Source organism: Bos indicus x Bos taurus, chromosome 3 (genome assembly GCF_003369695.1).
Source record: "Bos indicus x Bos taurus breed Angus x Brahman F1 hybrid chromosome 3, Bos_hybrid_MaternalHap_v2.0, whole genome shotgun sequence".
In the NCBI taxonomy this organism is placed as follows: domain Eukaryota; kingdom Metazoa; phylum Chordata; class Mammalia; order Artiodactyla; family Bovidae; genus Bos; species Bos indicus x Bos taurus.
In genome coordinates, this window is record NC_040078.1 from 69,162,343 (window position 1) to 69,188,422 (window position 26,080).

The following is a 26,080-nucleotide window of genomic DNA, read 5'->3' on the forward strand; positions in this document are numbered from 1 at the left end:
GGAGGAAAATCAAATTGTATAATCACAGAAGCAAAGAAAGGTAGTAATTCAATAAGGAGAGATTTTGGCAGTACCAGAGAAGTTGGATTTCAAATAGAGCTGTGTGTATGTTAGTCGCTCAGTCATATCTGACTCTGCAACTGCACAGATTGTAGCCTGCCAGGTTCCCCTGTCCACAGGATTCTCCAGGCAAGAATACTGCAGTGAGTTGCCATGCCCTTCTCCAGGGGATCTTCCTGACCCAAGGATAGAACCCTTGGGTCTCCCGCATTCCAGGCAGATTCTTTACCACCTGAGCTACCTGGGAAGCCCCAAATAGAACTAATATGTGCCCATTAAATTTAACAACAATGAGACTATGAGTAAATGTCTTAGGCTTGATTCTCCAGAAAGAGACTCTGAAATGAGGATTTATATGCAAGTATTAGATTAAGAATTTGCTTCCATGAGAAACCAATAGAGAAGAGAAGGACAGGAAAGGGAAAAAAGCCAAGCAAAAACATAATTTCAGGCAAAATTCTATGGAGGGTAACTTCAGTTCATGCTGTAGAAGACCTTCTGGACATTACATTCATGGTTATTGCCAAAACAGTGTGAGGCAGTTAGGCTTTCATATTCCCACACTATTCAGTCACTTAAGGGCCCACAAGGCATATTTGACCCTCTCTGCTTACAGCACAGCCCTCTAATAGCCTGAGGGTAGACCTCTAAAGTGAGTCCAGGTGCAGGCCATTAGAAGCAAAACCACACAGAACAGGGAAAAGGGGCACAGAGAAAATTAAAAGAGACCTGAGAGGATACGGACAGAAAACCAACAATGTCTGCTATACTGACCTTGACAAGAGCAGTCTCAGCACAGCAGTAGGCACAGAAAAAAGACTGATTGAAATGGGGTGATGAAGAGAAGACAGTATGTGCATAAAATTTGTTTTTCAACAGGTGATGAATGGTAGAATAGAGATAAGATGTTGCTGTAAACCACAACGGTGACCAGTTAAAAATAAGCCTTTTCACACTTTTTCCAAAGCCTCACAAAATACACAGGAATACATAGAAAAAATGAATATACTCAGCAACATTGGAAATGCAGTCACAGTCAGTATAATGTCAGAATTTTGAAGAAATTATACTAATTAAAAGATATTTAGAATTGAACTGAAGAAACCTAAAGACTGTAAGTGCCTTCTAGATTTTCATGTACTACTTCAGTTTAGACCACCAGAACAACAGTGGGGATATAGAAGACAGATCAAGTGGCTAAAATCCAGGAACTAGACTAGGATCAGTGCAGATTAACTGCCCTTCCACTTAGAGATTTAAGAAAAATATTGCACTGCCATGCCAGTGAACAGGTGCCAAGGGCAATTCTCTTACCTCATGAGTTGGACTGCATCCTCGCAAAAGAAATTTGGTAATCCCAAATCCTGGTATCTGAATGTGACATTACTTGGAAACTAGATCTTTGCAGATGTCATCAAATTAAGATAACATCATTAGGATGAGCCTTAATCCAACAGGACTGGTATCATTTTAGGAAGACACATATTTTTAATAATTTGCATTTGTAAAAATAGATGATGTTTACCTGACTGAAGTCCAAAAAAAAGTTCCTCATCTTGAAGCAGTTCCTGAACACAATCTAATCTCATGTTAATGGTTTCAACATCAACTAGAGGTTCCAATATATTAGAACGAAGTCTTCTACTTCCTCCAGGAGTCTTAGTATAATTTAGAACACCAAAGAGCGTGTGATTATTCCTTTAAAAGCATAAGTTAGGAAAATTTCATTAAGTATACAAAGGAGAAACCAATAAAACTGTAATTTAACTTTTTAAAATTTATTTAAATTACTTTACAATATTGTGGTTTTTGCCATACATCAACATGAATCAGTCATGGGTGTACATGTGTCCCACCATCCTGAACCCCACTGCCACCTCCCTCCCCACACCACCTCTCTGGGTTGTCCCAGAGCACCAGCTTTGGGTACCCTGCTTCATGCATTGAATTTTCACTGGTCATCTATTTTACATATGGTAATATACATGTTTTAATGCTATGCTCTCATATTGTCCCACCCTTGCCTTCTCCCACGTAGTTTTAAAATAATCCTATAATCTACAATAGTGATTCTCAAACTTTCATATTAATACAAATCAAATGAGGATTCTGATTCAGTCTGGGATGAGGCCTGATAATCTACCTTTTAAATAAACTCTCAGGTATGCTGTCAGTCAGTGAAGCACACTTTGATTAACAAGGATCTACAGCATCCTCTTGCATCAGTGAATGACTTTTTTTCATAGACCAGTTACAATACTCAGACTAATATAAAATGTTCTAGTCCGTGGCATTCTATCAATAATAACAAGATATCAATAATACATACTTAAGGGGGAAGAGAACTTTACACTGATAAAACATGTATTTAACATAATCACTCTGTTCTAATTTATGAAGTTAGAGAATTATAAAAGAGAAAGAAAGAAAATAATATCAGGTACAGAAACTATTACAAACAAATAGGACTGTACAGAGAATGACAAGAAGGATTGCTTTAGTTAGGTTGAGAAAGACCTGTATTTATATCTGACAGTTGAATTAAGACATCCATACCAAGATGATGATGAAACGGGAATAATTATGACAATGATGGTGAGAATAGCTAACATACTGAACACAGTATACGCCAGGCCTTATTCTAAGAAATGTACATATATTATTTAATTCTAATAACAATGGTATGGGCTAGATGCTATTATTAGCCACATTTTATAAGGGAAGAAACTGAAACACAAAGAAATTAAGTAATCTGCCTGAGGTTTCCAAATAAGTGAACAACAATAATAAAAGAGTTACCAGTTTAAAGGGGCAAAACAGAACAGCAATTTAAGCCCAGTCTTCCTGGTGGGGAAGGAAATGGCAACCCACTCCAATATTCTTGCCAGGAGAATCCCATGAACAGAAGAGCCTGGCAGGCCACAGTCCATGTGGCCACAAGAGTCGGACAAGATTTAACAACTAAACCACCACCAGTCTTTCTGGCTCTAGAACCAGAAAGATCAAGGTTGGTGGAGCACTGCAAAGTAAGAATTAAGGGAAATGAATAAAGAAGTTGAAAGAAATCAGAACACAGAAGTCCTTGTAGGCCATGGTAAAGAGTCTGAATTACACTCTAAAGGTAACAGGAGCACTGGAAGACTTTTAAGCATTAAAGTTTCAAGATGTAATTTCTGGTTTAAAAGGATCACTTTCTGGCCACTAGGTTGAGAACAGACTAATTGTAGGGAGAGGAAGAAGACAGAGAGACAAGTTAGGGGCTATTATACTACATAGTTCAGTTCAATTCAGTCGCTCAGTCATGTCCGACTCTTTGTGACTCCATGAATCACAGCACGCCAGGCCTCCCTGTCCATCACCAACTCCCGGAGTTCACTCAAACTCACATCCATCGAGTCGGTGATGCCATCCAGCCATCTCATCCTCTGTCCTCTTTTCCTCCTGCCCCCAATCCCTCCCAGCATCAGAGGCTTTTCCAATGAGTCAACTCTTCACATGAGGTGGCCAAAGTACTGGAGTTTCAGCTTTAGCATCATTCCTTCCAAAGAAATTCCAGGGCTGATCTCCTTTAGAATGGACTGGTTTGATCTCCTTGCAGTCCAAGGGACTCTCAAGAGTCTTCTCCAACACCACAGTTCAAAAGCATCAATTCTTTGGCACTCAGCTTTCTTCACAGTCCAACTCTCACATCCATACATGACCACTGGAAAAGCCATAGCCTTGACGAGATGGACCTTTGTTGGCAAAGTAATGTCTCTGCTTTTCAATATGCTATCTCGGTTGATCATAACTTTTCTTCCAAGGAGTAAGCATCTTTTAATTTCATGGCTGCATTCACCATCTGCAGTGATTTTGGAGCCCACAAAAATAGTCTGACACTGTTTCCACTGTTTCCCCATCTATTTCCCATGAAGTGATGGGTCCAGGCTAAAATGATGGAGGTATGGATTAGAGTTGTGGGGGCTTCCCTGGTGGCTCAGCAGGTAAACAATCTAACTACAATGCAGGAGACACGGGAGATGCAGCTTCAATCCCTAGGTTGTGAAGATAACTTGGAGGAGGAAAGGGCAATCCACTCCAGTATTCTTGTCTGAAAAATCCCGTGAACAGAGGAGCCTGGCAGGCTGCAGTCCAAAGGGTGACAAAGAGTCAGACACAACTCAGCAACTGAGCAGTGAAAGTATGGTGTTAAGTTTGTAGACTTGGAAATGATAAGACCCAGAATATGAACGTACTCTAAAGGCTGAATCAAGAGGATTTACTGACATACTGAATTTGGGTTAAGAGAAGAAAGGAAATAAAAATGATTTAAGTTATCAGACTATCAAATTTTTAGTATATCAATTTAAACATATTTTTAAGAAATTACTCAAATCAAGCCCTGGCTGGGAATCAGGAGGTTACCATAGGTAAGTCACAGGTACAATTTTGAGAACTTGTCTTTTGCAGGAACAAAAGTAGGGAGCACACCTAAACCTGCCATTTGCTATAGAAATCAATGATGGAAACTATACTGAACAAGTGACAAGTCCATAGAAGCATTAGAGCTATCCAGATAGTTTAGTAGGTAGCATGCTCATCTTTCAACCTAATTTTCTTTGGTTTAAGTCAGGGAAAAGACCTCAATTTCTCCTCTCAACTACAATATGAACTCTTAAAGGTCAAATATCTTATCATTTAATATATGGCAGAAACTCAAGCAATGTTTGATGATGACAATGGTCAAACAATGATTAACTATGAAATGTGACAAAGTAAAACTGAGTATAAAACCCTTTGTAATAATTACCAGCCTTAGTTATTGACTGTCTATATTACCCTATGTTATTTTAACTTAGAAAGTCAACAACAGAGTAGTTTATCCAGATATTATTTTATCTTTTCCCAGGCAACAGAAAAAATATTACTTATTCACTAAGCTAGAAAGGAATAACTACTATTAATTACATTCTCCTTTAAAAGGTTATAATTTTAGATCACCATTATCCAGTGGAACTGCAAAGGTGCAGAGGTCACTACACTGATGGATGACAAAAAGTAGTATATACAGTAGTATTCCTACTTTACTAAAAGTAGTACCAACAGTACCTAGATAGATCTAAACTGTTCTTGATGACTGAAGTAAATAATAAACAAAATTAGATATGTCTGGAGATTTCATATAGTGGAAAGTAAAGCCAAGATAAGAACGCACAAAGCGACAGAAATATTTACACTGAAGCTCTGAAACTGGCACAAGCACCTTAAGGCTTCAATTGTCTAAAGCATTCTTTATTCTATTCAATACTCTTAATACTAAAATTTGTATTTATTGATATCTGAGGTTATCGATATATTAATTACTAAAAGCTGAGATTTTACTCCAAGCTTACTTACTCCCAACCTGCATTTTACCAAACTAAATAGCTTAAGTTTCCTTGCACATATTACTATATTGAAAATCATGCTTTCAAAACCTTTTTATTCACTGTCTTACTACTTGTTTTACTCTTTAATCTGGAAAACTCTATTTATATTTCAAAACTCATGTCTGGGCTAAAAAAAAAAAGTCAAGGTATTATCCCCTCTAGAAAACCATTTCTATAATAATTCTTTTACTCCTTAACTAAGCCAAATTAACTTTCTCTCTCTGCTACGAGCCCATCATTTTTTATGCAAATTTTCATCACCATACAGTCGACCCTTTCTATAGGTAATTGACTCTAAGACCTCTAACGGATACCAGAATCCATGGATACTTAAGTCCTTTATATAAAATGGCCTACTACAGTGGGCCCTCCATATTCACAAGTTCCATATCTGTGAATTCAACCAACAGTGGGTCCCTCGGTTACAGAGGGCCTGATGTACTTAGTACATGTTAATGATCTATGATACTATAGTCTCCTCCTCCGGACTATAATTCCTTAAGGAGATAAACCATGACTCACTAATTCTTTGTACCAAATTGAACCCTTATTAAACCATATAGTTTATCCCTACTATAAACACCACCACAGGTTGATTACATTATCTTCTAATGACATTTTGATTCTAGTTTATTCAACCATTATGAAATCTTATAAAACCTCATGTTTACAGTGTGTATGTACATGGACAACACACACATATGCACAAACACATGAGCAATCTCCCATTCTCCCTTTCATTCATGTTTACCATCAATATTCATCTAACTGAAGCTAATAATAAACCAATAAAACCAGCAATCTAGTCATACACAAAGACCATTTTTATCATTTTCAACTACTTCATCTTCTCAAATGATTATGTAGTCCCTTGAATTTCCTGTATTTAATGCTTTTAAAACTGGTTATTTCAGCATTGTAGTATTCTGCACACAATAACTTCTTTTTTATTATGGTAAAACATACAAAACACAAATTTTACCATTTTAACCATATTACGCTCACTATTCAGTGCCATTAGGTATACTTGCAATAATGTGCAACCATTACTACCATTCGTTTCCAGAGCTTTCTCATCATCCCAAACATAAACTCTGAATCCATTAAACAATAACTCTCCCATTCCCCAGTTCCCCCAGCCCCTGATAACCTGTCTACTTTCTGTTGCCATAAATTTGCCTATTCTAGGTACTTCACCTTTTGTGTCCAGCGTATTTCACTTAACACAATGTCTTCAAGGTTCACACATCTTGTGGCAGAATTTCATTCCTTTTTAAAGCTGAATGATATTCCATTATATGTATACATCTTATTTGTATACACTTTATTAGTCACTGGTTGATGGACATTTGGTTTGTTTCCACATTTTGGCTACTGTGAATCATGCTGCTATGAATACTTGTGTGCAAGTATCTGTCTGAATCTCCACTCTCAGTTCTTCTGGGTATATACCAAGAAGCAGAATTTCTGGATTGTATGGTAATGCCAAATTTAGCTTTTTGAGGAACCACCACATGGTTTCTCAAAGTGCCTCCACCATTTTATATACCTACCATAAATGGATTAGGATTCTAATTTCTTCATCCTTACCAATTCTTATCTTCCTATTTATTTAATAATAACTATACTAACAGTGGGAAGTGATAACTATTTTTGATATGTATTTCCCTAACAAATAGTGATGTTGAGCTCTTGCTTATTGTACCTCTGTATATCTTCTTTGGAGAAACGTCTGTTCAAGTCTTCTGCTTAATTTTGAAATGGCTGTCAGATTTTTTTTTTCTTATTTAGTAAAAATATCTTTTTAAAACTTGATTTTGGTGAAAACATTTGAGCAGTTCAGCAACAATGGTATAAATATTAAAAATGTTTATTTTCAATATTTCTCCACTGAACAACTTTAAAAAATATAAAGTAACTATTCATAGAAAAATATGATAATAAAATATACTGATATATTTCCTAATAAAAAATGGATAATCTTACCTAGAGTCTTGATTATTAATTAGTAATTCAAGGTTTTGGGCTGATGATGAATCTATCATGGCTGTCTGTTCACTACCCTGGAAACAAATCTTTAGCGATTTTGGTGCGTAAACTGAATTTTGAATAAATTCAACATATTTTAATAAAGCTGCAACAGCTGCAAGGCAGTAATATCTGTAAGGTAACCAATGATACACCACTATAAATCTCTGTAATAAAAGTATTGCTATAAAGGAAAACATTTATTTTACTTTTATAACAAAATTATAAATATTTGCATAACATTGCTTAAATTCAAAGGGAAAAAGCACTCCAAGTGTTCCTCATTTTGGATGACTAGTTAAATTACCTCTAAAGCATAAAAGTTGATAAAAACAGACAATTCTCTGAAGTCTGAGACTTAAAGAATAAGTTTAAAGAATAAAGTTAAAAGAATAAAAAAATGGATTCCCAGTAAGTCACGTTAGAATTCAACACTCAATGGTACCATTCTAAGTACGTATTCAAATAATATTGAGACAGTCTGAGGGTTTAAAAGGTACAGTCAGGAGATCATAATGTATAGGAATGTACCTCATTCCTATATACATCCTATAATGTATAGGATCTTGGTGAGAAAAGATCGTCATGATTAACTTAGTGAACAAATAGTCCTCCCTGGCTCAAAGAAAGTATCTGTTCAGCAAGTTCTAAAAAATATCCATTCCAAAAGTATCATTTCCTGTCTCATTTCGAAGGGGTAAAGGAGTGAGGTAACAGGAACACAGCTTTACCTGTGTTTCACTTCTGTGCCCTCACACTTCTAGTAGCTCTGGCCACTTAAGCTTTTCATTTCAAAGTTAAAGTGAGCAGCAATGATTAGGGCAATAGATTATGACTAATTTGGAGAAATTCTATATAAATTAAGTCAGCAAGATATGCCCTGTGTATAAATTTCAGTTAATTACTTTACTACTCAGTAATTACTGAATGTGTTTTATGAAACTTTCTCAGCATTTTTCTCGGTGGTAGGGATATAGCAAAGAACAAAATAGACAAAAGACCTTTCCCTCCTGGAATACACACTAGGGACTTACTACTTGCCCCAAATCTTAACTTACTTGGACTGAACCTCCATTAGGACAGTGTTGAATTCTGCTATGCATAACTGTTCAATGTATTCTAGTCCTTTTGTTTCATTGAAGTATTTCCTTTGGATAGTAGTGAAATTAACATTCTGAAAAGAATTTTTAATTTCAAGATAAATTTTAAGTTTCATGCACTTGCCCAAAACTGCTTTCTTAAACACATGCTCATACATGGGTAGGTGGCTTAAAATATTGTGCAAAGCTTATTTTTCATTATTTATTATTTTCTAGAGTTAAATAAGTTTTTCTAGTTATTTGCTAAGTGAATTTGAGTAGTCTGTAGCTCTTATTAATCTATATTCACATGAAATTTAAGTACAATAATAAAAAAAATGAGTCTCTGACTCCTACTAACTTTATTCTACAGCAACAACAAAGGTTTTGCATTCAGCATCATATTGGGCTTCCCTGGTGGCTCAGCTGGTAAAGAATCCGCCCGCAATGCAGGAGACCTGAGTTCGATCCCTGGGCTGGGAAAATCCCCTGGAGAAGGGAAAGGCTACCCATTCCAGTATCCTGGCCTGGAGAATTCCATGGACTGTATAATCCATTGGGTCACAAAAAGTCAGACACGACTGAGTGACTTTCACTTTCAATATATTATCATAATTGAGAGAGGGTAAATATTATAATATACTAGTTGGGAAAGCAAAAAATACCAATTCCAGATATCAAATCTATGAAATATTATCTACATGAGGTGAATTTAATTTACAGAATAAAGAAAAGGAGATAATGGAACTTTTTTAAAAAGAGCAAAATTTTAAAAAGCATGCAATCACAAAATAGAAGGTCTGCTTATTTTTAATAAAAGTATTAGGTAAAAAAGGCAATATATTAGCAATGGACTCCGAAAGAGTTGTAAGACTGAAAAAATAAAGTCACAAGCAGGTATGGAATTTGATAGGTCTCAAGACTGAACAGTTATCTCATTTAATCTTCCCAGTATAACTCTATGACATAAGTCATACTTATCTACAATTTTCCTCTAAGTCAAATTCTGAGAAGCCAAGTAACTTTTTTAATATCAAAGAATTGACATATGCCAGAGCTCAGACTTGAATTTAGATTTCTTTGACTACGAAGTCCATGTTTCTTCCATTTCATACTGCTTATTTAATTGAGGTCTTTTTATGGTAAGTGTGATAATAATGTTAACAACAATAATAACATTGTTTTTTTTTTCCCCTCTGCTTATGATTCTTTCATACAAAATATTGAGGCGGCCAAAAAGTTCGTTGGGATTTTTCATGTTATGGAAAAACCTGACCAAACATTTTGGCCAACTCAGTATTTCTATAGGACTTCCCAGGTGGTTCAGTGGTAAAGAATCTGCCTGCCAATGCAGGACATGCAGGAGACACCTGTTCAACCCCTGGTTCAGGAAGATACCCTGGAGAAGAAATTGGCAACACACACCAGTATTCTTGCCTGGGAAATCCCATAGACAGAGGGGCCTGGCAGGCAAACAGTCAACAGGATCTCAAAGAGTTGGACAAGACTAAGCATGCATGCAGTACTTTTATGGCTCTCTCACTCTCACTCCTTTCAAGACTTTGCCCAAATGAAACCTCACCAATGAGACCATTTCTGATTACCCGATATAAAATACCAGCTCTCTAGGAGGTAGATACTATTATTGTCCCTATTTTACTGACAAATAAAAACTGAAGTTTAAAGAGGTTGGATGGCATCACCAACTCAATGGACATGGGTTTGGGTGAACTCTGGGAGTTGGTGATGGAGAGGGAGGCCTGGCATGCTGCGGTTCATGGAGTCACAAAGAGTTGGACACGACTGAGGGACTGAACTGAACTGAACTGAAAAAGGTTGAGTAACTTAACTTGCACACAGTCATTTAGAATCAGGATTTGAAACCACAGCAGTCTGGCTCATCTGTCCTTAAGCACTAGGCTATATCGCCTTACATCTCAAGGGTCGTAGATATATGTTGTTTTCACCTTCAGAGGATTTATCTATCCCACATTCTATGTTGCTCTGTCCATTTAGGACTGTCAATTACAGTACTCTGTGCCCCACAGCAAAAAGTCAATGACCAGGGATTAATCAATCATAGTGCTTCTACCCCCAGAAACAGAGATTAATATAACATGTGGGAGCATGAACAAAACAAGAACAGTTCAGGGTCCTTCTCTTGAATTCATATATGGACACTGGAAGGAAGAAGTTACTTTTTTGCCTCCTGTATACTCTGGAAAAACCCCTTATTACCTAAAACATTTTTCTTTTTTCAAAGTATATCAAGAGTACCAAATTAAATAAGTGAATTCATCATCTTTATTATATGTATTCAGTTCAGTTGCACAGTTGTGTCTGATTCCTTATGACCCCATTGACTGCAGCATGCCAGGCTTCCCTGTCCATCACCAACTCCCGGAGCTTGCTCAAACTCATGTCCATCGAGTCAGTGATGCCATCCAACCATCTTATCCTCTGTTGTCCCCTTCTTCTGCCTTCAATCTTTCCCACTACTAATTATATGTATTAGTAGTCCCTTAGCTTAGGACTTGTACTTAGTGAGTACATTATGGTAAATATAAAGTTAGTCAAATTATTGTTCTTTAATATATTTTAAAATGGACTTTTAAAAATATGAAGATCTTGAATGTTACTATTGAGAATTTAAAAATCACTTACCTTGAAATTTTCTGTGATAAGAGTAAACAACTTGGTTGAATTTCCCACAACACAAGCAGTATTTGACATTATTATTTCCAAAGGTGATAAAATTTTAAGTTTAGTGATCACCTAAAATTGTTTGAATAAATAATCTCTTAAATGTAGGCTTAGGAGTCTCTAAAACCAAAAATGTTTCATATTTTTCTGAGAGATAAATGCTTATAATTAATTCAGAGATATACAAAATCACAACTGTCCTAATTATATTTCAGTTAAACATATTTCTAATGGTGCTATGTTAAACATACATTCTATAAAATTATAAATATATTATCATAAACATAGGCTGTATTTTACTTACAATAGTTTGTATCAGCTGTAAGCCCCCAAATAATTTGAACTTATCGAGTAGGCATTCCTTAAAAACAATGTTTTTAGTAAAATCATCTACTCGGTATTTTATTCATCTCCATGAAAAACATAAACATTCAATAGCTAACTATGGTGACTCAATCAGTATGGCCACATTGGTACAGCTTAGAAGCTGAAAAGTACAGAAACACAGATGAGAAACATCTGTTTTATGACTGATGTTTTTCACAGTGTCAGGTAAATTAGAACTATCCTAGACACAAAATTTCTTAATATGTCAAACATTCCAGTTAAAAAAAAAAAAAACTTTTATCCTATCATTTTTAAATTGCAAAGAAATGTGAAATACCCAGATACATAGTACTAATATCATTTAGGTTGTTAAGCATACTAAAAAGTTAATTATTAGGTAGAGAGAGGAAATCTACATATTAGGGAACCAAAAAAGGGAATGCGAGAAAGAAATAAGGAATAATAAAACATTAAAAATAACATAGTATTTAATATTTTTTCATAACAGAATTTGAGTCAAATAACTTTTTAGAATATAGAGATTACAACAGACCAGTGGCTCAAATTAATGATGAATGATAGGAAGTGAAGGCAAGGAGTTGAGGAACTAAATTATTACTGATCTAAAACACTAGTCTCCCTTATTTCTAGAAAATAAAATTAAAATACATTTCTGTGGAAACAACCCTTTGGAGATAGCATTATGACACATGTTATTTTTGGACTAAGTCCAGGAATTATTAGAAGATATTAATTTTAGAAACATTAATAGTAATTTGGAATATTCAAATAACAGCAAAACATGTTATTTCAGAACAAAATAATATTTAAAAATTAAAATCAGATGTAAAAAATGTTTCTTTTAATTCATAGTAACCTAGATTGGTGCAATAATGAATAACCATTATTCTAACAAAAAGTAAACTAATTAGGGACGCACTGACTTGAAAATCTTCAAAGTACCCTCTAGATGAACCATTTTCTAGGAGTATAAATACTTACCTTTGCATATGTTGTATTGTCCGCAAATTGAGATAATACAATTTGTGGGCTTTTTAAATCAATACTTGCCATTCCTATTTCACCTCTGGCAAGTCCTCTCCCTTCTACAACAGCTACAATAACTGAAGGAGAGTGTGCAGAAACTGCAGATGAGGATGTAGCTGTCAAAATTGTTGAAAGAAAACATATAAACATAATAATTTGTAGTTCTTTCTCATAAGATCTCAAAGCACCAAATCAATGGCAGAGTTTTAATATCCAAGAAAAAATCTTATTTTCCTCATCAAAATAAAATCTTTCCATATCCAGACCAAATAAAAATGTTAATTCTCTATTTTGCCAAAACTTAACTTCACATTTAGAAATAATAAATCACATATTGTCTTATTTTGCATTTTACTGGAATGAAATCATAAAGAAACACTAAATTTGGGATAAGAAAACATTATTTATCTTATTTTGTCATTTAAAAGCTATCTGAATTTGAGCAAATTATTTCATAATAAGTAATCAAAAATCACAAAATACGGTAGCTGAAAGGATCAAATGGCATAATATACACAAATGCATCTTATATAGTATAAATCATATAGCTACAAACTGTAGAAACTAGATATCTGTATAAGGTTGGATATTTTATTAATGTGCCAAGAATGTTCAAAGTTCTTTACTTGAATTAACTTTGTCACCATGATTCTATCAATTGTTGCTGTTCATTCACTAAGTCATCTCCAACTCCTTGCAACCCCATGAACTATAGCACACCAGACTTCCCTATCCTTCACTAACTCCTAGAGTTTCCTCAAACTCATGTCCATTGAGTCAGTGATGCCATTCAACCATCTCATGCTCTGTTGCTCCCTTCTCCTCTTGCCCTCAATCTTTCCCAGCATCAATCTTTTCCAGTGAGTTGGGTTCTTCACATCAGGAGGCCAAAGTACTAGAGCTTCAGCTTCATTATCAGTACTTCCAGTTAATACTCAGGGTTGATTTCCTTTAGGTTGGACTGGATCTCCTTGCAGTCCAAGGGACTCTCAAGAGTCCTCCAGCACAATTTCAAAGCATCAGTTCTTTGGCACTCACCCTTCCTTATGGTCTAATTCTCAAATCTGTATATGACTACTGGAAAAACCACAGCTCTGACTGTATGGACTTTTGTTGGCAAAGTAATGTCTCTGCTTTCTAATTTGTTGTCCAGGTTTGTCATAGCTTTTCTTCCAAGGAGCAAAGGTCTTTTAATTTTGTGGCTGCAGTCACCATCCACAGCAATTTTGGAGCTCAAGAAAATAAAGTTTGTCACTGTTTCCACTTTTTCCCCATCTATTTGCCATGAAGTGATGGGACTGAATGCTATGATCTTAGTTTTTTAAATGTTGAGTCTTAAGCCAGCTTTTATCACTCTCCTCTTTCACACTCATCTAGAGGCTCTTTAGTTCCTCTTCACTTTCAACCATTAGAGTGGTATCATCTGCATATCTAAGACTGTTGATATTTCTCCTGGCAGTCTTGATTCTAGCTTGTGATGCATCCAGCCTGGCATTTCACATGATGTACTCATATAGAAGTTAAGTAAACAGGGTGACAATATTCAGCCTTGACATACTCCTTTCCCAATTTTGAACCAGTGTCCAGTTCTAACTGTTGGTTCTTGACCTACATACAGATTTCTCAAGAGGCAAGTCATGTGGTCTGTTATTCCCATCTCTTTAAGAATTTTCCACAATTTGTTGTGATCTACATAGTCACAGGCTTTCGTGTAGTCAATAAAGCAGAAGTAGATTTTTCTGGATTTCCCTTCCTTTTTCTATGATCCAACAGATATTGGCAATTTGATCTCTGGCTCCTCTGCCTTTTCTAAATCCAGCATATACATCTGGAAGTTCTTGGTTCACTGCTGAAGCCTAGCTTGAAGGATTTTGAGGATTATCTTGCTAGCATGTGAAATGAGCACAACTGTATGATACTTTGAACATTGTCTGGCATTGCCCTTCTTTGGCACTGGAATGAAAACTGACATCTTCCAGTCCTGTGGCTACTGCTGAGTTTGCTAAATTTGTTGACATACTGAGTGCAGCACTTTCACAGAATCATCTTTTAGGATTTGAAATAGCTCAGCTGGAATTTCATCACCTCCACTAGCTTTGTTTATGTAGTGCCTCCTATGACCCATTTGGCTTCCCATTCCAGGCTGTCTGGCTCCAGGTGAGTGACCACATCATCGAGATTATACAGGTGATTAAGGCCTTTTTTGTATTTGACTCTATCAATAGACATCATTAATTTCTCCATTTACTTCTAAGGAGACTGAAGCTCTAATGGAACTGGTAGAATGTGTACACAGGTGGTCTGAATCCAGACCTGGCACTCTTAACCACTACCTGTATTACTGATTTTGAAATTTATGCCTCACAGACCGTAAATATTCAGGTAAGTAGTTTAACCTTTTTATTTATTTATTTATTTATTTTTTATTCAGAGACCCGGAAGCTTCCTTTCTATAGAACCTCACCAAGAACAAAAAAAAACCAGCTAGTGAGAAAGACAGAGATTTGCCAATATATCCGTGCAGTAAAACTCAAACTTTGCTCAGAAAGCAAGACCCTCAAATCTCCTTTGGAAGCTATTTACTCTTTTTTTTTTTTTCTTTAATAGAAAATTATTTAATTAGTATACATGTGTTCCCCATCCTGAACCCTCCTCCCTCCTCCCTCCCCACACCATCCCTCTGGGTCGTCCCAGTGCACCAGCCCCAAGCATCCAGCATCGTGCATTGAACCTGGACTGGCATCTCGTTTCATACATGACGTTTCACATGTTTCAATGCCATTCTCCCAAATCTTCCCACCCTCTCCCTCTCCCACAGAGTCCATAAGACTGTTCTATACATCAGTTCTAAACACCAATACAGTATACTAAGGCATATATATGGAATTTAGAAAGATGGTAACGATAACCCTGTATACGAGACAGCAAAAGAGACACTGATGTATAGAACAGTTTAACCTTTTTAAATACCAAACATTTTAAACAAAATTGTTATAAGAATTCAATGTAATACAGAACAGCTTTATAAAGCATATGAAATTATAAGGCATCCTGAAAGATGATGCTGTGAAAGTGCTGCACTCAATAAGCCAGCAAATTTGGAAAACTCAGCAGTGGCCAGAGGACTGGAAAAGGTCAGTTTTCATTCCAATTCCAAAGAAAGGCAATGTCAAAGAATGCTCAAACTACCGCACAATTGTACTCATCTCACACACCAGTAAAGTAATGCTCAAAATTCTCCAAGCCAGGCTTCAACAATATATGAACTGTGAACTTCCAGATGTTCAAGCTGGTTTTAGAAAAGGCAGAAGAACCAGAGATCAAATTGCCAACATCTGCTGGATCATCGAAAAAGCAAGAGAGTTTCAGAAAAACATCTATTTCTGCTTTATTGACTATGCCAACACCTTTGACTGTGTGGATCACAATAAACTGTGGAAAATTCTGAAAGATGGGAATACCAGACCACCTGACCTGCCTCTTGAGAAACCTGTATGCAGGCCAGGAAGCAACAGTTCGAACTGGACATGGAACAACATGGTTCCAAATAGGAAAAGGAGTACGTCAAGGCTGTACATTCTCACCTGCTTATTTAACTTCTATGCAGAGTACATCATCAGACATGCTGGACTGGAGGAAGCACAAGCTGGAATCAAGATTGCTGGGAGAAATATCAATCACCTCAGATATGTAGATGACACCACCCTTATGGCAGAAAGTGAAGAGGAACTAAAAAGCCCCTTGATGAAAGTGAAAGAGGAGAGGGAAAAAGTTGGCTTAAAGCTCAACATTCAGAAAACTAAGATCGTGGCATCTGGTCCCATCACTTCATGGGAAATAGATGGGGAAACAGTGGAAACAGTGTCAGACTTTATTTTGGGGGGGGCTCCAAAATCACTGCAGACGGTGACTGCAGCCATGAAATTAAAAGACGCTTACTTCTTGGAAGGAAAGTTACAACCAACCTAGATAGCATATTCAAAAGCAGAGATATTACCTTGCCAACAAAGGTTCGTCTAGTCAAGGCTATGGTTTTTCCTGTGGTCATGTATCGATGTGAGAGTTGGACTGTGAAGAAAGCTGAGCACCGAAGAATTGATGCTTTTGAACTGTGGTGTTGGAGAAGACTCCTGAGAGTCCCTTGGACTGCAAGGAGATCCAACCAGTCCATCCTAAAGGAGATCGGTCCTGGGTGTTCATTGGAAGGACTGATGCTGAAGCTGAAACTCCAGTACTTTGGCCACCTCATGCGAAGAGCTGACTCATTGGAAAAGACCCTGATGCTGGGAGGGATTGGGGGCAGGAGGAGAAGGGGATGACAGAGGATGAGATGGCTGGATGGCATCACTGACTCGATGGACATGAGTTTGAGTGAACTCCGGGAGTTGGTGATGGACAGGGAGGCCTGGTGTGCTGCGATTCATGGGGTCACAAAGAGTCGGACACGACTGAGTGACTGAACTGAACTGAACTGAACTACATATATCTAAGATTTTTTTTCAAAGAAGCAAAATCATATTTTATTCCTTTAAACCTTTCAATATACCTTTTTTTCCCTCCTTTCCCTCTCTAATCTACAATCCTTTTTTCTTTTCTATTCTTCTATTATAACACTTACAAAATTATTTACACATTTATGCTATCTTAGTCAGTAGTAGACTTAAGAGTTCATTTAAAAATCTATGTGTCTAAATCTCAGAACCTTTTTTGCCATGAAGGCTTTGTTATTCTTGGTGATTGAGTTTATATTAGATCTACAGAAGTCAGTTTAGGTTCTGCAATCAAATACAATCTTTTCATTTTTTAATTGGAAACTATATATCAAGTTTCAGTACTTGGAAATTCAGTTCACTCAGAAGACATCTCCCTTAAACTTAAAAAAAAATTTGCACTGTTACCTCTCTGATATAAGTAATACTAAAATGGACATCATAGTACATAAAGCTTTTTTCTGGGTCTCATATTACTTCTAAATTGGCTCCTTAGAAGTCAAATTACTTCTGGATGGAACAAAAGAAAACTTTTAAAGGATGTCACGTATATTGCCAAATTTCTTTTCATAATTGTACCGACTTTTAATTCTATCACCAGTATATGAGAAAAACCAATCTTACTGAATCCTTACCATTACTAGTTCCTGCAATGTATTGTTATTTTTGGTATTATTATTATCATCTGCTTTAATGAACTGAGGCTTAAATATTTATTTTTTTAAATTACTATCAAAATTGAACATCACTTAAAAATCCATTTGTTTTCTGTATTTTGAAATGGTCCACAATGCCTCTGCCAGTGTCATCATCTATGAACTCACAGAATGCCTTATCCACCATCAAGGCATTTCGTACAGTATTGCATCTGATCAAGGAACTCACTTCACAGCAAAAGAAAAAAATGTATCAATGGGCTACAGACCACTGAATCAACTGTGTATACAGTTGATTAATGTAAAGGCAGAAAAACTTACTAAAGACTCAATGCCAATTGGGAGGCAACACCCTGAAAAATTGGATTCTCTCTTACAGGATGCAGTTTATATTTGGGATCATAGATGCTGTATTCCTCATAACTAGAATACACAGGTCCAAGAATCAATGTGAGAATGTAGGGGTGGCTACTCTCTCTATTATGCCTTCCAACCCACCAAAAGAATTTTTGTATCCCATTCTGGTAATGTTGAGCTCTGTTGGTTTTGAGATCTTAATCTCCATATGGTTACTGGCTCCACCAGGTAACCTAACAATGATTCTACTGAATTGGAAGATGAAATCACCACATGTCCATTTTAGGCTCCTTATTTATGCTACTGAAACAATAAGAAAAAAGGGGAGTTATCTATGAATGGTGTGGTCAATCCTAATTGCCAAGGGGATATTATGCTGCTATACACAAAGGAGGCAAAGTAGACTATGAATGGAACCCCAGGGATTTGCTAAGGCACCCCTTGAAAGTGAAAGTGAAGTCGCTCAGTCATGTCCGACTCTTTGTGACCCCAGACTGTAGCCTACCAGGCTCCTCCATCCATGGGATTTTCCAGGCAAGAGTACTGCAGTGGGTTGCTATTTCCTTCTCCAGGGGATCTTCTCAACCCAGGGATCAAACCTGGGTCTCCCACATTGTAGGCAGACACTCTACCATCTGAGCCACCAGGGAAATCTTCGTATTTCCAATAGTAAAGGTGAATGGAAAACTATGGCAAGCAAAAATGGCAGAATGACTAAGGACTCAGACCCTTCAGGAATGAAGGTCTGGGTAATTCCAGCCTTACTGCTCCAAGTTAGGGAAATTCAAAATGGGTAGTGAAAGAAGAAAACCAAATATCTCAACTATAACATCATGACCAATTACAGAAATAAAAACAGCAGTAGCTTTGGATGTTATCTCTATGCTTTGTTATATGCATGTTTATTGGTACAAACTAACCATTTTTTTCTCTCTTTTCAATTTTAAAAAGTTTATTCACAACTTAATGGAGGTTTAGTCTTCAAGTAACAGAATATTCTGTGGGACCATGACTGAATTTAAGATAATTAATATGCAATGACTGTTGGGACTATGAATTTTCTCATTTCGGAAAAGAGTGAGAACCCCCTCACTTGTAAGTATAGATGTATACATCCTGTTAAGTAGAAACATAAAGTCATTTTGTTGTTGTCAAAAAAATCCAGATGTGTGTAGAATGACATATACAGAAGCTCTATAGCCAAAGGAGTTATGGCAGCTATCAATTTATTATCGCTCAGCTTCAAATTCACACTTCAATATAAGTTCAGCAATAATGGACAGAACCGCTATAAGTATTTCTCCTTAAAGTGTGCATAATGTTAAGTTTTCTCAATTGAGGGCACTGGAGGGACCTTGCAGGATGATGGGCTCTCCTGCAGTTTCCACTACAGTATGGTGGGTCAGCAGTGTAGATATGAGGACATCTGGTGGTGATGCGCCCAGTTACACATCCAGAATGTGCTGTAGTCTGGTGATCACACAGCTACAGCATGGCATAGTGACAACCTTCCCTCAGCCCTCTGAATACACATCCTGCATTCCAGGCCTCCTGCCCATACTAATTCCCTTGGCTCTTTCATTCTTTCCTCAAGTCTGCCTCCCACAGTCCTCTTGATGTCAACCCTCCCAACGGGGAGACTGTGTACTCCAAGCCTCCAACCCACACCAGAGCCCACTCTCATTACACAGCTAGCCACCAGCTATAGTTCACCCACCCCAACTGCCTCCTGTTCGCCCTGGACAGCAGACCAGCTCTGACCTGGCAAATCTGCAGGCACTACTGAAACTGCCATTCAGTATTCACATTCTGCAAAGAGACCTGCACTCCAACCTTGGAAATGGGACCTAGACGAGGGCCACTTCCAAGTGTGATCTCTTAGGAGCCCCCTCAGCCCTAGGATACCTCACAGAGTTTTCTTATATCCTATAGTTATTTTTCCATCACAGTTTAATAATTCTTTATATTAAATCTTTCCTGTTTAAATCATTGTATAGTTTTACTTCAGATTGGATTTTAACTGCTACAGTCTCTGTCTTCATAGAGTTTATAGTCCAGCAAAGAAGATACACATTTTAAGAAAAATAATCAACCTCATTTATAACCAGGAAAATGCTAATTCAGACTACACTTAGGTGAAAGTGAAAGCTGCTCAGTCGTATCTGACTCTTTGTGACCCCCACTGAACATACAGTTCATGGAATTCTCCAGGCCAGAATACTGGAGTGGGTAGCCTTTCCCTTCTCCAGGGGGTCTTCTCAACCTAGGGGATCAAACCCAGGTCTCCCACATTGCAGGCAGATTCTTTACCAGCTGAGCCACCAGGAAAGCCCAAGAATACTGGAGTGGGTAGCCTATCCCTTTTCCAGGGGATCTTCCCGACTCAGGAATCGAACCAGGGTCTCCTGCATTACAGGTGGATTCTTTACCAACTGAGCTATCAGGGAATTTTACAACTGCTTGACTGTTAAATGTTAAGGAGTCTGACAGTACCACATGCTGGGTAGGATATAGATCAACAAGAACTCTCATACATTGCCAGTAAGAGTACACATTAGTAAAATCACTTAGAAAAATAATTTGTCATTATTTTATAAATCTATACATTCATATACCTTTTTAAATTTTGTTTTTAATTTTTAATTTTTATTTTTAATTTTAATCAATGTTGTGTTGCTTTCTGCCATACAACAACTAAAATTGGCCATAAGTATACGTATATCCCTTTCTCTTGAGTCTCCCTCCCATCCAACCCCCTATCCCACCCCTTTAGGTTGTCACAGAGCTCAGGGTTGGGCTCCCTGTATTATATAGCCATATACCTTTAACTAAATGATGCTTACACATATAGACCTACTTCACCCATTTTCCCCTCAAGAAAATCTAAATCTAGATAAATACTAAAATTTAAATATTAAAAAACACTCAATAGTATTACAGGACCAACTTTAGATTTAAGCAAATATGTATAAAAGGAAGGGCTTTCTCTTTCTAGTATCTTTTTTTGTCAGAATGATGAAAACTTAGACCTGCATTTTTAAGCAAACAATATCACAAACTATGTAGTGTTATTAATCTAGCATCAAATTGTAGATATGGCTAAATTGACATAGTTATTATTGTCTTCCATATTAGCTTCAAATAATTTCATATTACCTTAATTACCCTAATATATAATTTATAAAACTTTAAAAGTTTCAAAGATCAATTAAGTCAATATTCCACTTACTTTACCTGAATATCCCATTTGTGGTGTCCAACTTTTATAACCTGATCTCTGGGGATTTCCAGCACATAATGGAGATTTTAGTATTTGAGGATAATTACTATCTCGTGCAGAGGATGAGCTTGTACCAAGCGTAACATTTGATGCATGTGTGTTTTCTGCAAAAGATCTTTTGTTTCTAAAGTATGAACCTAAATTCAAAAAAATTTAGTATCAGTTTAAAGTTCAGAATTATGCAATGTGGTATAAAATCTCTATAATCATTAAAAAACTTCACCTGATAATGATTTTTAATATAACAAATTATGACAAAGTTAACATAAATAACATCATACTAAAATATAATGAAAAGTGTTCACTAATATAGCTTTTTCTTATGCAAGCTCACTGAGATTACTCTTGATAATTACAAACTACCTTCTAAGCTTCAAATACACCTTTGTATAGTAATTATACTTCTTTTCCTCTGTTGACTTCTTCATAGAAACTCTCTCCTCCCAGGCAACTGGTATAAAGAGAGTTTAGGCTTACCTGGGTTCAGTTCCTTGTTTAGTTACTTACCTATTGGTATAAGATACTACCTTCTTTTTTTATTTATTTTTTATTGAAGGCTAATTGCTTTACAGAATTTTGTTGTTTTCTGTCAAACCTCAACATGAATCAGCCATAGGAATACATATATCCCCGCCCTTTTGAACCTCCCTCCCATCTCCCTCCCCACCCCACCCCTCTAAGTTGATACAGAGCCCCTGTTTGAGTTTCCTGAGACATACAGCAAATTGCCGTTGGCTATTTTACGTATGCTAATGTAAAGTTTCCATGTTACTCTTTCCATACATCTCACCCTCTCTTCCCCTCTCCCCATGTCCTTAAGTCTATTCTCTGTATCTGTTTCTCCATTGTTGCCCTGTAAATAAATTCTTCAGTACCATTTTTCTAGATTCCATATATATGTGTTAGAATACGATATTTATCTTTCTTTTTCTGACTTACCTCACTCTATATAATAGGTTCTAGGTTCATCTACCTCATTAGAACTGACTCAAATGCATTCCTTTCTATGGTTGAGTAATATTCCATTGTATATATGTACCACAACTTCTTTATCCATTTATCTGTTGATGGATATCTAGGTTGCTTCCATGTTCTAGCTATTATAAATAGTGCAGAAAATGAACAATGGGATACATATGTCTTTTTCAATTTTGGTTTCCTCAGGATATATGCTAGTAAAGTAATGCTCAAAATTCTCCAAGCCAGACTTCAACAATACATGAACCGTGAACTTCCAGATATTCAAGCTGGTTTTAGAAAAGGCAGAAGAACCAGATATCAAATTGCCAATATCCACTGGATCATCAAAAAAGCAAAAGAGTTCCAGAAAAGCATCTATTTCTGCTTTATTGACTATGCCAAAGCCTTTGACTGTGTGGATCACAATAAACTGTGGAAAATTCTGAAAGAGATGGGAATACCAGACCACCTGACCTGCCTCTTGACAAACCTGTATGCAGGTCAGGAAGCAACAGTTCAAACTGGACATGGAACAACAGACTGGTTCCAAATAGGAAAAGGAATACATCAAGGGTGTATGTTGTCACTCTGCTTATTTAACTTCTCTGCAGAGTACATTATGAGACATGCTGGGCTGGAGGAAGCACAAGGTGGAATCAAGATTGCCAGGAGAAACATCAATAACCTCAGATATGCAGATGACACCATCCTTATGGCAGAAAGCAAAGAAGAACTAAACAGCCTCTTGATGAGAGTGAAAGAGGAGAGTGGAAAAGTTGGCTTAAAGCTCAACATTCAGAAAACGAAGATCATGGCATCCGGTCCCATCACTTCATGGCAAATAGATGGGGAAACAGTGAAAACAATGGCAGACCTCATTTTTGGGGGCTCCAAAATCACTGCAAATGGTGATTGCCGCCATGAAATTAAAAGACACTTACTCCTTGGAAGGAAAGTTATGACCAACCTAGACAGCATATTAAAAAGCAGACATTTCCTTGCCAACAAACGTCCGTCTAGTCAAGGCTATGATTTTTCCAGTAGTCATGTATGGATGTGAGAGTTGGACTATATAAGAAAGCTGAGCACTGAAGAATTGATGCTATTGAACTGTGGCATTGGAGAAGGCTCTTGAGAGTTCCTTGGACTGCAAGGAGATCCAACCAGTCCATCCTAAAGGAAATCAGCCCTGAATATTCATTGGAAGGAGTGATGCTGAAGCTGAAACTCTAATACTTTGGCCACCCAATGCGAAGAACTGACTCACTAGAAAAGACTCTGATGCTGGGAAAGATTGAGGGCAGGAGGAGAAGGAGATGACAGAGGATGAGATGGTTGGATAGCGTCACCGACTCAATGGACATGAGTTTGAGTAAACTCCAGGAGTTGGTGATGGACAGGGAGGCCTGGCATGCTGCAGTTCATGGGGTCGCAAAGAGACGGACACAACTGAGTGACTGAACTGAACTGAACAGGGTATATGCCTAGGAGTGGGATTGCTGGGTCATATGGTGGTTTTATTCCTTGTTTTTTAAGGAATCTCCATACTGTCTTCCATAGTGGCTTATCAATTTACATTCCCACCAACAGTGCAAGAGTGTTCCCTTTTCTCCACACCCCCTCAGCATTTGTTTGTAGACTTTTTGATGATGGCTATTCTGACCAGTGTGACACGATATCTCATTTTAGTTTTGATTTGCATTTCTCTAATAATGATCAATGTTGAACATCTTTTCATGTGTTTGTTAGCCATCTGTATGTCTTCTTGGAGAAATGTCTGTTTAGGTCTTTTTCCCACTTTTTGATTGGGTTGTTTGTTTTTCTAGTATTGAGTTGTATGAGCTACTTGTATATTTTGGAAATTAATCCTCTGTCAGTTGTTTCATTTGCTATTATCTTCTCTTGCTATTCCCATTCTGAGGGTTGTCTTTTCACCTTGCTTATAGTTTCCTTTGCTGTGCAAAAGCTTCTAAGTTTAATCAGGTTCCACTTGTTTACTTTTGTTTTTATTTCCATTACTCTAGGAGGTGGGTCACAGAGGATCTTGCTTTGATTTACGTCATCAAGTGTTCTGCCTATGTTTTCCTCTAAGAGTTTTATTGTTTCTGGTCTTACATTTAGGCGTTTAACTCATTTTGATTTTATCTTTGTGTTTTGCTGTTAAGAAGTGTCCTAATTTCATTCTTTTACATGTAGCTGTCCAGTTTTTCCCGCACCATTTTTTGAAAAGGCTGTCTTTGCCCCATTGTATATTCTTGCCTCCTTTGTCAAAAATAAGGTACCCATAGGTGCATGGGTTTATTTCTGGGCTTTCTATCTTGTTTTATTGGTCTATATTTCTGCTTTTGTGCCAGTACCAGAATGTCTTGATGATTGTGGCTTTGTAGTATAATCTGAAGTCAGGAAGGTTGATTCTTCCAGCTCCACTCTTCTTTCTCAAGACTGCTTTGGTTATTCGGGATCTTTTGTGTTTCCATATGAATTGTGAAATGTTTTGTTCTAGTTCTGTGAAAAATGCCATTGGTAATTTGATAGGGATTGCATTGAATCTGTAGATTGCATTTGGTAGTATAGACATTTTCACAATATCCATTCTTCTTACCCAGGAACACAGAATATCTCTCTCCTTCTGTTTATGTTGTCTTTGATTTCTTACATTAGTATCTTATAATTTTGTGTACAGTTCTTTTGTCTCCTTAGGTAAGTTTATGCCTACATATTTAATTTTTTTTGTTGCAAAGGTGAAGGGGATTGATTCCTTAATTTCTATTTCTGATTTTTCATTGATAGTATACAGAAATGCAAGTGATTTCTGTGTATTGATTTTGTATCCTGCAACTTTGCTATATTTCACTGATTAGCTCTAGTAATTTTCTGATACTATCTTTAGGGTTTTCTATGTACAGTATCATGTCATCTGCAAACAGTGAGAGCTTTACTTCTTTTCCAATCTAGATTCCTTTTATTTTTTTTCTTCTCTGACTGCTGTAGCTAGGACTTCCAGAACTTATGTTGAATAGTAGTGGAGAAAGTGGACACCCTTGTCTTGTTCCTGACCTTAGGGAGAATGCTTTCAACTTTTCACCACTGAGAATGTTTGCCATAGGCTTATCATATTTGGTCTTTACTATGTTGAGGTAGGTTCCTTCTCTGTGCATTTTTTGAAGAGTTTTAATCATAAGTGGGTGCTGAATTTTGTCAAAGGCTTTTTCTGCATCTATTGAGATCATATGGTTTTCACCAATTTGTTAATATGGTGAAGATAGTACTTTTTTTATAGGGTTGTCATAAAATATGACAGAATGTACATAAACAGTCTAGCATAGTGTCTAGGCACATAGATTTGTTTTCTTTTTTTTTTTCATTGAAGTACAGTTGATTTACAATGTTGTGGGCACATAGACATTATTTTTTTTAAGTTCATTTTTATTTATTTATGTATTTTTGGCTGTGTGAGGTCTTTGTTGCTTTGCGCAGGCTTTCTTCCATTGCAGCAAGCAGGGGCTACTAGAACAGGGGCTACTCTTTGTGGCAATGCATGGGCTTCTCACTGCAGTGGCTTCTCTTTTTGTGATGCACTGGCTCTAGGCACACAGGCTCAGTAGTTGTGGGTGCACAGCCTCTAGAGCTCAGGCTCTGTAACTGACATATGGGCTTAGCTGCCCCTTGGCACGTGGAATCTTCC

General features: G+C 36.9%; 1 protein-coding gene across 1 annotated transcript in view; it reads right to left on the reverse strand.

Moving 5' to 3' along the window:
• The window catches only part of MSH4 (mutS homolog 4), a 95,755-nt gene that overhangs the window by 62,606 nt on the left and 7,069 nt on the right, over positions 1 to 26,080 (reverse strand). The window contains exons 2-7 of the mRNA XM_027536854.1: positions 21,390 to 21,572; positions 12,608 to 12,768; positions 11,240 to 11,350; positions 8,555 to 8,670; positions 7,455 to 7,628; positions 1,586 to 1,758 (exon numbers count right to left, since the gene is read on the reverse strand). Of these exons, the coding sequence (XP_027392655.1) occupies positions 1,586 to 1,758; positions 7,455 to 7,628; positions 8,555 to 8,670; positions 11,240 to 11,350; positions 12,608 to 12,768; positions 21,390 to 21,572 (918 nt within the window). The remainder of the gene's footprint in view (positions 1 to 1,585; positions 1,759 to 7,454; positions 7,629 to 8,554; positions 8,671 to 11,239; positions 11,351 to 12,607; positions 12,769 to 21,389; positions 21,573 to 26,080) is intronic.